Source organism: Salmo trutta, unplaced genomic scaffold (assembly GCF_901001165.1).
Source record: "Salmo trutta unplaced genomic scaffold, fSalTru1.1, whole genome shotgun sequence".
NCBI lineage: Eukaryota > Metazoa > Chordata > Actinopteri > Salmoniformes > Salmonidae > Salmo > Salmo trutta.
The window spans coordinates 53,263-67,081 of record NW_021822812.1 but is presented as its reverse complement, the minus strand read 5'-3'; the positions used below and the strand labels follow the sequence as shown (position 1 = coordinate 67,081).

General features: G+C 43.1%; 1 protein-coding gene across 2 annotated transcripts in view; it reads right to left on the bottom strand.

Annotated features, from left to right (window-relative positions):
- The window catches only part of LOC115184997 (1-phosphatidylinositol 4,5-bisphosphate phosphodiesterase beta-3), a gene marked incomplete at its 5' end in the record, with an annotated part of 42,049 nt that extends 33,094 nt beyond the window's left edge, over positions 1-8,955 (bottom strand). For both annotated transcript variants that reach the window (XM_029745590.1, XM_029745591.1), the window contains 6 exon segments: positions 479-645; positions 1,563-1,663; positions 6,433-6,505; positions 6,991-7,044; positions 7,216-7,295; positions 8,806-8,955. In XM_029745590.1, the coding sequence (XP_029601450.1) occupies positions 479-645; positions 1,563-1,663; positions 6,433-6,505; positions 6,991-7,044; positions 7,216-7,295; positions 8,806-8,955 (625 nt within the window).
- Positions 8,956-13,819: the final 4,864 nt, after the last annotated feature.

Below are 13,819 nucleotides of genomic sequence, written 5' to 3'. Positions count from 1 at the left end.
CCAGCTGGCTGGCATTACTCCCCCCTCACCCCTCTCCAGCTGGCTGGCATTACTCCCCCCTCACCTCTCTCCAGCTGGCTGGCATTACTCCCCCCTCACCCCTCTCCAGCTGGCTGGCATTACTCCCCCCTCACCTCTCTCCAGTTGGCTGGCATTACTCCCCCCTCACCTCTCTCCAGCTGGCTGGCATTGCTCCCCCTCCCCCCCCTCACCCCTCACCTCTCTCCAGCTGGCTGGCATTACTCCTCCCTCACCCCTCTCCAGCTGGCTGGTATTACTCCCCCTCCCTCCCCTCACCCCTCCCCAGCTGGCTGGCATTACTCCCCCCTCACCTCTCTCCAGCTGGCTGGCATTGCTCCCCCCTCACCCCTCACCTCTCTCCAGCTGGCTGGTATTACTCCCCCCTCACCTCTCTCCAGCTGGCTGGCATTACTCCCCCTCACCCCTCTCCAGCTGGCTGGCATTACTCCCCCCTCACCTCTCTCCAGTTGGCTCGCATTGCTCTGGTATTTCTCCATCAGTTGTCTGATCTGCTCTCTCTTCAGCGGAGGATACAGCACCTCGTTGAGACGAGAGTCTCTCTGACGACGGTTTATAAAGTCTGTCAACTGATCCAGGGAGAGGAAGGGCTTCCCCTTAGAACCACTGGGAGGGAGAGATGGAGCAGGCATGGAGTTGGTTAGAGAGAGAGATTAGGTTGGTAGAGCAGGCATGGAGTTGGTTAGAGAGAGAGATTAGGTTGGTAGAGCAGGCATGGAGTTGGTTAGAGAGAGAGATTAGGTTGGTAGAGCAGGCATGGAGTTGGTTAGAGAGAGAGATTAGGTTGGTAGAGCAGGCATAGAGTTGGTTAGAGAGAGATTAGGTTGGTAGAGCAGGCATAGAGTTGGTTAGAGAAAGATTAGGTTGGTAGAGCAGGCATAGAGTTGGTTAGAGAGAGAGATTAGGTTGGTAGAGCAGGCATAGAGTTGGTTAGAGAGAGATTAGGTTGGTAGAGCAGGCATAGAGTTGTTAGAGAGAGATTAGGTTGGTAGAGCAGGCATAGAGTTGGTTAGAGAGAGAGATTAGGTTGGTAGAGCAGGCATAGAGTTGGTTAGAGAGAGAGATTAGGTTGGTAGAGCAGGCATAGAGTTGGTTAGAGAGAGATTAGGTTGGTAGAGCAGGCATAGAGTTGGTTAGAGAGAGATTAGGTTGGTAGAGCAGGCATGGAGTTGGTTAGAGAGAGATTAGGTTGGTAGAGCAGGCATAGAGTTGGTTAGAGAGAGATTAGGTTGGTAGAGCAGGCATAGAGTTGTTTAGAGAGAGATTAGGTTGGTAGAGCAGGCATAGAGTTGGTTAGAGAGAGATTAGGTTATGGTTTGTTGCGTTGTTTGATTTAATAATGTGTCTAACACTGTATGAGAGAGGATGTATACAGCGAGTAACTGTGTGTGTGTGTGTGTGTGTGTGTGTGTGTGTGTGTGTGTGTGTGTATATTCAAGCGTGTGTGTGTGAGTATGTTTGTGTGCGCATTCATGAGTTTGTGTGTGTGTGTGTGTGTGTGTGTGTGTGTGTGTGAGACTCACAGCTCTACGAAGATGCGTTCTATCTCAGGTCGGAGACAGAGACTGTGGAGAAAGCTCTGGAACATATCACAAGTAAAGTCGTCTGGCTTAATTCCCTCTGCCTGGAGAGAGGGATGGAGGTGGAGAGGGGATGGAGGTGGAGGTGGAGAGGGGATGGAGGTGGAGAGGGGATGGAGGTGGAGAGGGGATGGAGAGAGGGGATGGAGGTGGAGAGGGGATGGAGGTGGAGAGGGGATGGAGAGAGGGATGGTGGAGAGGGGATGGAGGTGGAGAGAGGGATGGAGGTGGGATGAGAGAGGGATGGTGGAGAGAGGGATGGAGGTGAGGGGGGATGGAGAGAGGGATGGAGGTGGAGGGGGGATGAGAGGGGGATGGAGGTGGAGGGGGGATGAGAGAGGGATGGTGGAGAGAGGGATGGAGAGAGGGATGGAGGTGGAGAGGGGATGGAGAAAGGGAGGGAGAGATGAGGGGGGAGAGAAGAGAAGAGTCAGTCGAAAGGCCTCTATCTGTTGGGTAGTCCAGAACTATGGGCGACTGATCTGGAGTCAGCTGACAGAAGACATAATGCAATACATTAACCTCACTAGGGTAGGGGGCAGCATTCAGAATTTTGGATGAAAAGCGTGCCCAAAGTAAACTGCCTGCTACTCAGGCCCAGAAGCTAGGATATGCATATAATTGGTAGATTTGGATAGAAAACAGTCAAAAGTTTCCAAAACTGTTAAAATAATGCCTGTGAGTATAATAGAACTGATATGGCAGGCAAAACCTGAGGAAAATCCATCCAGGAAGTACTATTATTTTGAAATGGCTGTTTTTCCATTGAAAGCCTATCCACCATACAAAGACTTATGACCCAGTTCACGATCTCTATGGCTTCCACAACATGTGGCCAGTCTTTAGGCATTGTTTCAGGCTTTTAATCTGAAAAATGAGGGAGAAACACCACTTTGAGAGGACAGTGGAAATTTCCAGACATCCTGCGCGTGACCGGGAGCGTGCCTTTCTTGTTTTTCCTTTTCTATTGACGAAGTTATTGTCCGGTTGAAATATGATCGATTATTTATGACAAAAATAACCTGAGGATTGATTATAAACATCGTTTGACATGTTTCTACGAACTGTTATGGTACTTTTTAAATTTTTCGTCTGTCTGTGGTGATCGCGCTTTGTTCCAATGGAATACTGAACAAAACGCACCAACAAAATGGAGGTTTTTGAATATAAAGACGGACTTTATCGAACAAAACAAACATTTATTGTGTAACAGGGAGTCTTGTGAGTGTAACCATATGAAGATCATCAAAGGTAAGTGATACATTTTATCGCTATTTCTGACTTTTGTTACTCCTCTACTTGGCTGGTTACTGTTTGTATTGATTTGTCTGCTGGGCGTTGTTCTCAGATAATCGCATGGTTTGCTTTCGCCGTAAAGTATTTTTGAAATCTGACACTATAGTTGGATTAACAAGAAGTTCATCTTTAAACCGATGTATAACACTTGCATGTTTCATGAATTTTTATGAGTATTTCTGTTTTTGAATTTGGCGCTCTGCAATTTCACTGGATGTTGGCCAGGTAGGACGGTAGCGTCCTACACCCCCTAGAGAGGTTAACATGGTTAGTGTAAAGGCTGATCTGGAGTCAGTTCCTAATGCACAGCTGTAGTTAGATAAATGTGTAGAAGAATCCTTAAAGGGGAGACTGCACTTCCTGATTCGGTCTCGTTTTACATTTGGTTCATTAAGAAACGCTGACAGATGAGAGTTGGTTTAGGGGTGTGGTTTCGGGGTGTTCAAAAGGTGGGAAGAGTTAGACCAATTATTTTGGAAAATCAGCGTCAGCCGGCTGGTGTGCGACCGTGGCAAAGTCACTTAAACTTTGGACAGCTTATCTCCGGGGATAGTTAATAAATTACACAATGTAAATGAGACAGTATTTTCCTGTTGCACACCTTTTAGTTCTCATTAAATGCTTTCAATATTTGTATATGAATTTCTACAACTTATAGACTAGCGGAATTCTAACATGTTGTCCCATGTACGTTGTGTAATTTACCCACGGTCCCTAACTAGTCCCATAGAGATATCCAATTTACCCATGGTCCCTAACTAGTCCCATAGAGATATCCAAAGTCAACCCAAATTACCCATGGTCCCTAACTAGTCCCATAGAGATATCCAAAGTCAACCCAATTTACCCATGGTCCCTAACTAGTCCCATAGAGATATCCAAAGTCAACCCAAATTACCCATGGTCCCTAACTAGTCCCATAGAGATATCCAAAGTCAACCCAATTTACCCATGGTCCCTAACTAGTCCCATAGAGATATCCAAAGTCAACCCAAATTACCCATGGTCCCTAACTAGTCCCATGGAGATATCCAATTTACCCATGGTCCCTAACTAGTCCCATAGAGATATCCAATTTACCCATGGTCCCTAACTAGTCCCATAGAGATATCCAAAGTCAACCCAAATTTCCCACAGGCATTAGGATCGGGTTGCGTGCAACTGCATTCCAAATTGATGATGACCTATGTGCTCCCAGCTGTGGGCATGTGTGCAGCATTGAAGTGAATCCAACATTAATTTGCTTTGTAATGCAGTCTTGACCACAAATCTCACAAAACTCAGTTTTGAACGAGACTGACTTTATGACCAAAATGATCCCATTTACACTTTGTAGTGAATTTTGACAGTAGAATAAACCTTTCCTGACTCATATCGATGCCAGATTGGGCTGTTTTCTAAATGAGAAGTTGGTTTTTAGAGGCAGTTGCTCTTTACCAGTCAGTTTACCAGTCCTACCAGCAGGAGGCAGCATAGGACAATAACACACAGGCCTGCTAAGACTGGCCAACAGTTACCAGGGCAACACACTATGTTGCCAAGGCACTGGTGTGTGTGCGTGCGTGTGCATGCGTGCGTAGGGAGAAATGGACAGAGGTCAACGACAAGGGGACACCACCTGATTACGGAGGAAACAGAAGCTGACCTTTGAACATGACTGTGCATAGCTCTCAGCAGTTCACACGCTGCTGCCCTTAAAACCAACATCAGATAAATAGTGCTGGTCTAGGAGCAGTTTGACCTTATAAATTATAATGAATTACAGGGGGGGGGGGGGGACCTGATCCTAGACCAGCACTATACATGCATGTATTGTTTTATCAATAAAGATGAAGGTATTGATGACTCTGGGTAAATGAAGCATTATGGATCAGTTATGATGTAAAGGTATACAGTGGGGAAAAAAAGTATTTAGTCAGCCACCAATTGTGCAAGTTCTCCCACTTAAAAAGATGAGAGAGGCCTGTAATTTTCATCATAGGTACACGTCAGCTATGACAGACAAAATGAGGAAAAAAAATCCAGAAAATCACATGTAGGATTTTTTATGAATTTATTCGCAAATTATGGTGGAAAATAAGTATTTGGTCACCTACAAACAAGCAAGATTTCTGGCTCTCACAGACCTGTAACTTCTTCTTTAAGAGGCTCCTCTGTCCTCCACTCGTTACCTGTATTAATGGCACCTGTTTGAACTTGTTATCAATATAAAAGACACCTGTCCACAACCTCAAACAGTCACACTCCAAACTCCACTATGGCCAAGACCAAAGAGCTGTCAAAAGACCCCAGAAACAAAATTGTAGACCTGCACCAGGCTGGGAAGACTGAATCTGCAATAGGTAAGCAGCTTGGTTTGAAGAAATCAACTGTGGGAACAATTATTAAGAAATGGAAGACATACAAGACCACTGATAATCTCCCTCGATCTGGGGTTCCACGCAAGATCTCACCCCGTGGGGTCAAAATTATCACAAGAACGGTGAGCAAAAATCCCAGAACCACACGGGGGGACCTAGTGAATGACCTGCAGAGAGCTGGGACCAAAGTAACAAAGCCTACCATCAGTAACACACTACGCCGCCAGGGACTCAAATCCTGCAGTGCCAGACGTGTCCCCCTGCTTAAGCCAGTACATGTCCAGGCCCGTCTGAAGTTTGCTAGAGAGCATTTGGATGATCCAGAAGAGGATTGGGAGAATGTCATATGGTCAGATGAAACCAAAATAGAACTTTTTGGTAAAAACTCAACTCGTCGTGTTTGGAGGACAAAGAATGCTGAGTTGCATCCAAAGAACACCATACCTACTGTGAAGCATGGGGGTGGAAACATCATGCTTTGTGGCTGTTTTTCTGCAAAGGGACCAGCACGACTGATCCTTGTAAAGGAAAGAATGAATGGGGCCATGTATCGTGAGATTTTGAGTGAAAACCTCCTTCCATCAGCAAGGGCATTGAAGATGAAACATGGCTGGGTCTTTCAGCATGACAATGATCCCAAACACACCGCCCGGGCTACAAAGGAGTGGCTTCGTAAGAAGCATTTCAAGGTCCTGGAGTGGCCTAGCCAGTCTCCAGATCTCAACCCCATAGAAAATCTTTGGAGGGAGTTGAAAGTCAGTGTTGCCCAGCGACAGCCCCAAAACATCACTGCTCTAGAGGAGATCTGCATGGCGGAATGTGCCAAAGTACCAGCAACAGTGTGTGAAAACCTTGTGAAGACTTACAGAAAACGTTTGACCTGTGTCATTGCCAACAAAGGGTATATAACAAAGTATTGAGAAAGACTTTTGTTATTGACCAAATACTTATTTTCCACCATAATTTGCGAATAAATTCATAAAAAATCCTACAATGTGATATTCTGGATTTTTTTTTCTCATTTTGTCTGTCATCGTTGAAGTGTACCTATGATGAAAATTACAGGCCTCTCTCATCTTTTTAAGTGGGAGAACTTGCACAATTGGTGGCTGACTAAATACTTTTTTCCCCCACTGTATATATCTGTGATTGATTACCTTGTTGGTGACCAGACCGCAGTGTTCCAGAGCTGTCTCCACTCTCTTCTTGTCAGAGAACATCTTGAGAATGCTGAGAGACAGACGGAGGGAGAGATGGAGACAGGATTGTTCAAGACACTTGTTTTGGCAACAAAATAAGATTTTGTCATGCTAATAAAGCATTTAAAATGAATTGAAATTTAGAGGGATGGAGGGAGGGAGGGCATTTGTTATCTTTAGATTCTTACACTTTCAAACTAAATTGGGTGTAATAATGAAGTTGACCTAACCATGTTTCATTTAGTTTGGAAACCAACCATTACATTGGCTAGTTACACTGAGAGAGACAGAGAGAGACAGAGAGAGACAGAGAGAGACACAGAGAGAGACAGAGAGAGACAGAGAGAGACAGAGACACAGAGCGAGACAGAGAGAGAGAGACAGAGAGAGAGACAGAGAGAGACAGAGAGAGACAGAGAGAGACAGAGAGAGACAGAGAGAGACAGAGAGACAGAGAAAATGAAACTGAAAAAGGAAGTAGAGTTCCGTCAGGAACAGCAGAAGTGTGTGTCTCACTTCTTCACTGGAATCTTTCCATCTTGATTCACTTGCAACTTTAACTTGGTGTACCTGAGAGGGGCGGGAGACAGAGAGAGAGGAGAGAGGGGCGGGAGACAGAGAGAGGGGAGACAGAGAGAGAGGAGACAGAGAGAGATGAGACAGAGAGAAAGGGAGAAATCATCAAATAACTTGCACTGTGGGTAGAATACTGTATGAATGAGATACATACACACGACTTACGCTTTGAGGAGGAAGGTGTTGCGAGATGCATTCTGGGACAGAATGTTTGTGGCTAGTTTAAAGAGCTCCTCTGTCCACACCTGAACACACACAGTTAACAATGATTCATAAATACACACACACACACACACACACACACACACACACACACACACACACACACACACACACACACACACACACACACAGTTAACAATGATTCATAAATACACACACACACACACACACACACACACACACAGTTAACAATGATTCATAAATACAGCAATACACACACGATCAGCCATTACAATCATAACCGTATTACCGCCACACACACGTTAGACCAGGGCTGGCACCCTATCCCCTATATAGTGCACTACTTTAGACCAGGTCTGGCACCCTATTCCCTATATAGTGCACTACTTTAGACCAGGGCTGGCACCCTATGCCCTATATAGTGCACTACTTTAGACCAGGGCTGGCTCCCTATTCCCAAATAGTGCACTACTATAGACCAGGGCTGGCTCCCTATTCCCTATATAGTGCACTACTATAGACCAGGGCTGGCTCCCTATTCCCTATATAGTGCACTACTATAGACCAGGGCTGGCTCCCTATTCCCTATATAGTGCACTACTATAGACCAGGGCTGGCTCCTTATTCCCTATATAGTGCACTACTATAGACCAGGGCTGGCTCCCTATTCCCTATATAGAAAGAAAGAGAGCGAGATGAGAGGGGAGGAGAGGAGAGAGATGAGAGGGGAGGAGAGGAGAGAGGGGAGGAGAGATGAGAGGGGAGGGGAGGAGAGAGATGAGAGGGGAGGAGATATGAGAGGGGAGGGGAGGAGAGAGGGGAGGGGAGGAGAGAGATGAGGGGAGGAGAGAGATGAGAGGGGAGGAGAGAGATGAGAGGGGAGGAGAGATGAGGAGAGATGAGAGGGGAGGAGAGATGAGATGAGGAGAAATGAGAGGGGAGGAGAGAGATGAGGAGAGATGAGAGCGGAGGAGAGAGATGAGAGGAGAGATGAGAGGGGAGGAGGGATGAGAGGGGAGTGTCACGTCCTGGCCAGTATAAGGGTTAATTAGTATTGTAGTTTGGTCAGGACGTGGCAGAGGGTATTTGTTTTATGTGGTTCAGGGTGGTGTTTTTGTTGTAAGGGCATTTGATTTAGTATTCCGGGGTTTTTGGGCACTGTTTGAGTTTCATGTATTCTATGTTGAGTCTAGTGTGTCTGTTTCTATGTTTGGGTTCATTGGGGTTGGGACTCTCAATTGAAGGCAGGTGTTGTCTATTTGCCTTTGATTGAGAGTCCCATATATGAGGGTGTGTTTGTGTTTGTCTTTTGTGGGATATTGTTTTTGCACTGCGTTATAGCCTGCAAAACTGTCATTCGTCGTTCTTTTCAACGTCATTTAAATAAATTAAGATGATGAGCACCAACTCTACTGCGTATTAGTCCACATTCTCAGACAACGATTTCTCTATTTCTTCTGAAGACGAAGAATGTTGTGACAGAGAGGAGGGATGAGATGGGAGAGATGAGGAAAGGGGAGGAGAGAGAGAGAGAGAGAGAGAGAGAGAGAGAGGAGGGGTTTCCATGGTAACCTTGGCGGTGTCTTCCTGCATGGCCTGGAAGTTGAGGAAGGATACGTTGACCAGGTCGTTGCCGTGGACGACCGTTACCAGCTTCCCCTCCACGGCAACGCCGCCCTCGCCTGGTGTACCCAATCCCAGCACCTCTCTGACACGCGCATCCTACAGGAGAGAACATACAACACGTTAACAACATGTAAACAACATACACACAGACTTTACCCAACCGCAGCAACTCTCTAAAAAGTTGATGTCAATCCACTGAGGCTTCCACTTGGCTCAATCATCCCCTTCCTCTCCCCTGTAACTATTCCCCAGGTCGTTGCTGTAAATGAGAACGGGTTATCAGTCAACTTACCTGGTCAAATAAAGGGTTAAATAAAAGACAATAAAAAAAGGACAATGTCGGAGTTTAATTCAATAAAAGAAAACCTTTGAAATGGAGAGTTGAAAATAAATAGAAGTGAAATCTGAACTCTGTAGCTTTATTACCTCCTGACTGTAGGTTTATAACCTCACATAACCTTAATATTACCTCCTGACTGTAGGTTTATAACCTCTAGCCTTAATATTACCTCCTGACTGTAGGTTTATAACCTCTCACATAGCCTTAATATTACCTCCTGACTGTAGGTTTATAACCTCTCACATAGCCTTAATATTACCTCCTGACTGTAGGTTTATAACCTCTCACATAGCCTTAATATTACCTCCTGACTGTAGGTTTATAACCTCTCACATAGCCTTAATATTACCTCCTGACTATAGGTTTATAACCTCTCACATAGCCTTAATATTACCTCCTGACTGTAGGTTTACAACCTCTCACATAGCCTTAATATTACCTCCTGACTGTAGGTTTATAACCTCTCACATAGCCTTAATATTACCTCCTGACTGTAGGTTTATAACCTCTCACACAGCCTTAATATTACCTCCTGACTGTAGGTTTATAACCTCTCACATAGCCTTAATATTACCTCCTGACTGTAGGTTTATAACCTCTCACACAGCCTTAATATTACCTCCTGACTGTAGGTTTATAACCTCTCACATAGACTTAATATTACCTCCTGACTGTAGGTTTATAACCTCTCACATAACCTTAATATTACCTCCTGACTGTAGGTTTATAACCTCTAGCCTTACTATTACCTCCTGACTGTAGATTTATAACCTCACATAGCCTTAATATTACATCCTGACTGTAGGTTTATAACCTCACAGCCTTAATATTACCTCCTGACTATAGGTTTATAACCTCTAGCCTTAATATTACCTCCTGACTGTAGGTTTATAACCTCACATAACCTTAATATTACCTCCTGACTGTAGGTTTATAACCTCTAGCCTTAATATTACCTCCTGACTGTAGGTTTATAACCTCTAGCCTTAATATTACCTCCTGACTATAGGTTTATAACCTCTAGCCTTAATATTACCTCCTGACTGTAGGTTTATAACCTCTAGTCTTAATATTACCTCCTGACTGTAGGTTTATAACCTCACATAGCCTTAATATTACCTCCTGACTGTAGGTTTATAACCTCTAGCCTTAATATTACCTCCTGACTGTAGGTTTATAACCTCTAGCCTTAATATTACCTCCTGACTGTAGGTTTATAACCTCACATAGCCTTAATATTACCTCCTGACTGTAGGTTTATAACCTCACATAGCCTTAATATTACCTCCTGTCTGTAGGTTTATAACCTCACATAACCTTAATATTACCTCCTGACTGTAGGTTTATAACCTCACATAACCTTAATATTACCTCCTGACTGTAGGTTTATAACCTCTAGCCTTAATATTACCTCCTGACTGTAGGTTTATAACCTCACATAGCCTTAATATTACCTCCTGACTGTAGGTTTATAACCTCTAGCCTTAATATTACCTCCTGACTGTAGGTTTATAACCTCACAGCCTTAATATTACCTCCTGACTGTAGGTTTATAACCTCACATAGCCTTAATATTACCTCCTGACTGTAGGTTTATAACCTCACATAGCCTTAATATTACCTCCTGACTGTAGGTTTATAACCTCTATCCTTAATATTACCTCCTGACTGTAGGTTTATAACCTCACATAGCCTTAATATTACCTCCTGACTGTAGGTTTATAACCTCTAGCCTTAATATTATCTCCTGACTATAGGTTTATAACCTCTAGCCTTAATATTACCTCCTGACTATAGGTTTATAACCTCTAGCCTTAATATTACCTCCTGACTATAGGTTTATAACCTCTAGCCTTAATATTACCTCCTGACTGTAGGTTTATAACCTCACATAGCCTTAATATTACCTCCTGACTGTAGGTTTATAACCTCTAGCCTTAATATTACCTCCTGACTGTAGGTTTATAACCTCTAGCCTTAATATTACCTCCTGACTGTAGGTTTATAACCTCTAGCCTTAATATTACCTCCTGACTGTAGGTTTATAACCTCTAGCCTTAATATTACCTCCTGACTGTAGGTTTATAACCTCTAGTCTTAATATTACCTCCTGACTGTAGGTTTATAACCTCACATAGCCTTAATATTACCTCCTGACTGTAGGTTTATAACCTCTAGCCTTAATATTACCTCCTGACTGTAGGTTTATAACCTCACATAGCCTTAATATTACCTCCTGACTGTAGGTTTATAACCTCACATAGCCTTAATATTACCTCCTGACTGTAGGTTTATAACCTCACATAACCTTAATATTACCTCCTGACTGTAGGTTTATAACCTCTAGCCTTAATATTACCTCCTGACTGTAGGTTTATAACCTCACATAGCCTTAATATTACCTCCTGACTGTAGGTTTATAACCTCTAGCCTTACTATTACCTCCTGACTAGGTTTATAACCTCACATAGCCTTAATATTACCTCCTGACTGTAGGTTTATAACCTCTAGCCTTAATATTACCTCCTGACTGTAGGTTTATAACCTCTCACATAGACTTAATATTACCTCCTGACTGTAGGTTTATAACCTCTCACATAACCTTAATATTACCTCCTGACTGTAGGTTTATAACCTCTAGCCTTACTATTACCTCCTGACTGTAAATTTATAACCTCACATAGCCTTAATATTACCTCCTGACTGTAGGTTTATAACCTCACAGCCTCAATATTACCTCCTGACTATAGGTTTATAACCTCTAGCCTTAATATTACCTCCTGACTGTAGGTTTATAACCTCACATAACCTTAATATTACCTCCTGACTGTAGGTTTATAACCTCTAGCCTTAATATTACCTCCTGACTGTAGGTTTATAACCTCTAGCCTTAATATTACCTCCTGACTATAGGTTTATAACCTCTAGCCTTAATATTACCTCCTGACTGTAGGTTTATAACCTCTAGTCTTAATATTACCTCCTGACTGTAGGTTTATAACCTCACATAGCCTTAATATTACCTCCTGACTGTAGGTTTATAACCTCTAGCCTTAATATTACCTCCTGACTGTAGGTTTATAACCTCTAGCCTTAATATTACCTCCTGACTGTAGGTTTATAACCTCACATAGCCTTAATATTACCTCCTGACTGTAGGTTTATAACCTCACATAGCCTTAATATTACCTCCTGACTGTAGGTTTATAACCTCACATAACCTTAATATTACCTCCTGACTGTAGGTTTATAACCTCACATAACCTTAATATTACCTCCTGACTGTAGGTTTATAACCTCTAGCCTTAATATTACCTCCTGACTGTAGGTTTATAACCTCACATAGCCTTAATATTACCTCCTGACTGTAGGTTTATAACCTCTAGCCTTAATATTACCTCCTGACTGTAGGTTTATAACCTCTAGCCTTAATATTACCTCCTGACTGTAGGTTTATAACCTCACATAGCCTTAATATTACCTCCTGACTGAAGGTTTATAACCTCTCACATAGCCTTAATATTACCTCTTGACTGTAGGTTTATAACCTCTCACATAGCCTTAATATTACCTCCTGACTGTAGGTTTATAACCTCACATAGCCTTAATATTACCTCCTGACTGTAGGTTTATAACCTCTAGCCTTAATATTACCTCCTGACTGTAGGTTTATAATCTCACATAGCCTTAATATTACCTCCTGACTGTAGGTTTATAACCTCTAGCCTTAATATTACCTCCTGACTGTAGGTTTATAACCTCACATAGCCTTAATATTACCTCCTGACTGTAGGTTTATAACCTCTAGCCTTAATATTACCTCCTGACTGTAGGTTTATAACCTCCAGCCTTAATATTACCTCCTGACTATAGGTTTATAACCTCACATAGCCTTAATATTACCTCCTGCAGATGAAAGATAATCAAGATTACCGAGTATTGGGAAAATATACAAACCTTTGAGAAAAATTATTAGAAAAATAGCATTTTATTGAGTAAATGTATTTCTTTTCATTTTGATAAGAGATGAACGTGATAATTTTCAGGTTATTTGTAAAAATTGAAATGTACCCATTTGAAGGTGTCATTAGGTTCAGGGTGGGTAGGGGTCGCCGGAAATTGTGGCTAAAAAAAATGGGGTCCCTGCTGAAAAAGTTAGAATAACCACTGGGTTAACAGTATCCTACATCTGTGGTTGAAGGCGACCTCTTCTGCCCACAGCTTTCTCAACCACTTCCTGTTCCTGTTCCACTGCTTACATCATTTACTGTTGAAATGTGTGTGTGTGTCCATCTGTCTGACAGTTGATCAACTCTGTCACCTTTGGATCCTCAAACAAGGAGAGGGGACAACACACACACTTGAGCTATGTTGGAGGATCAATGTGTGTGTGTGTGTGTGCATATACACACACACACACACACACACACACACACACACACACACACACACACACACTGAGCATCCAAAACATTAAGAACACCTAATATTGAGTTGCTCTCCCTTCTGCCCTCAGAACAGCCTCAACTCATCAGGACATGGACTCTACAAGGGGTGAAAGCGTTCCACAGGGATGCTGGCCCATGTTGCCTCCAATACTTCCCACAGTTGTATCAAGTT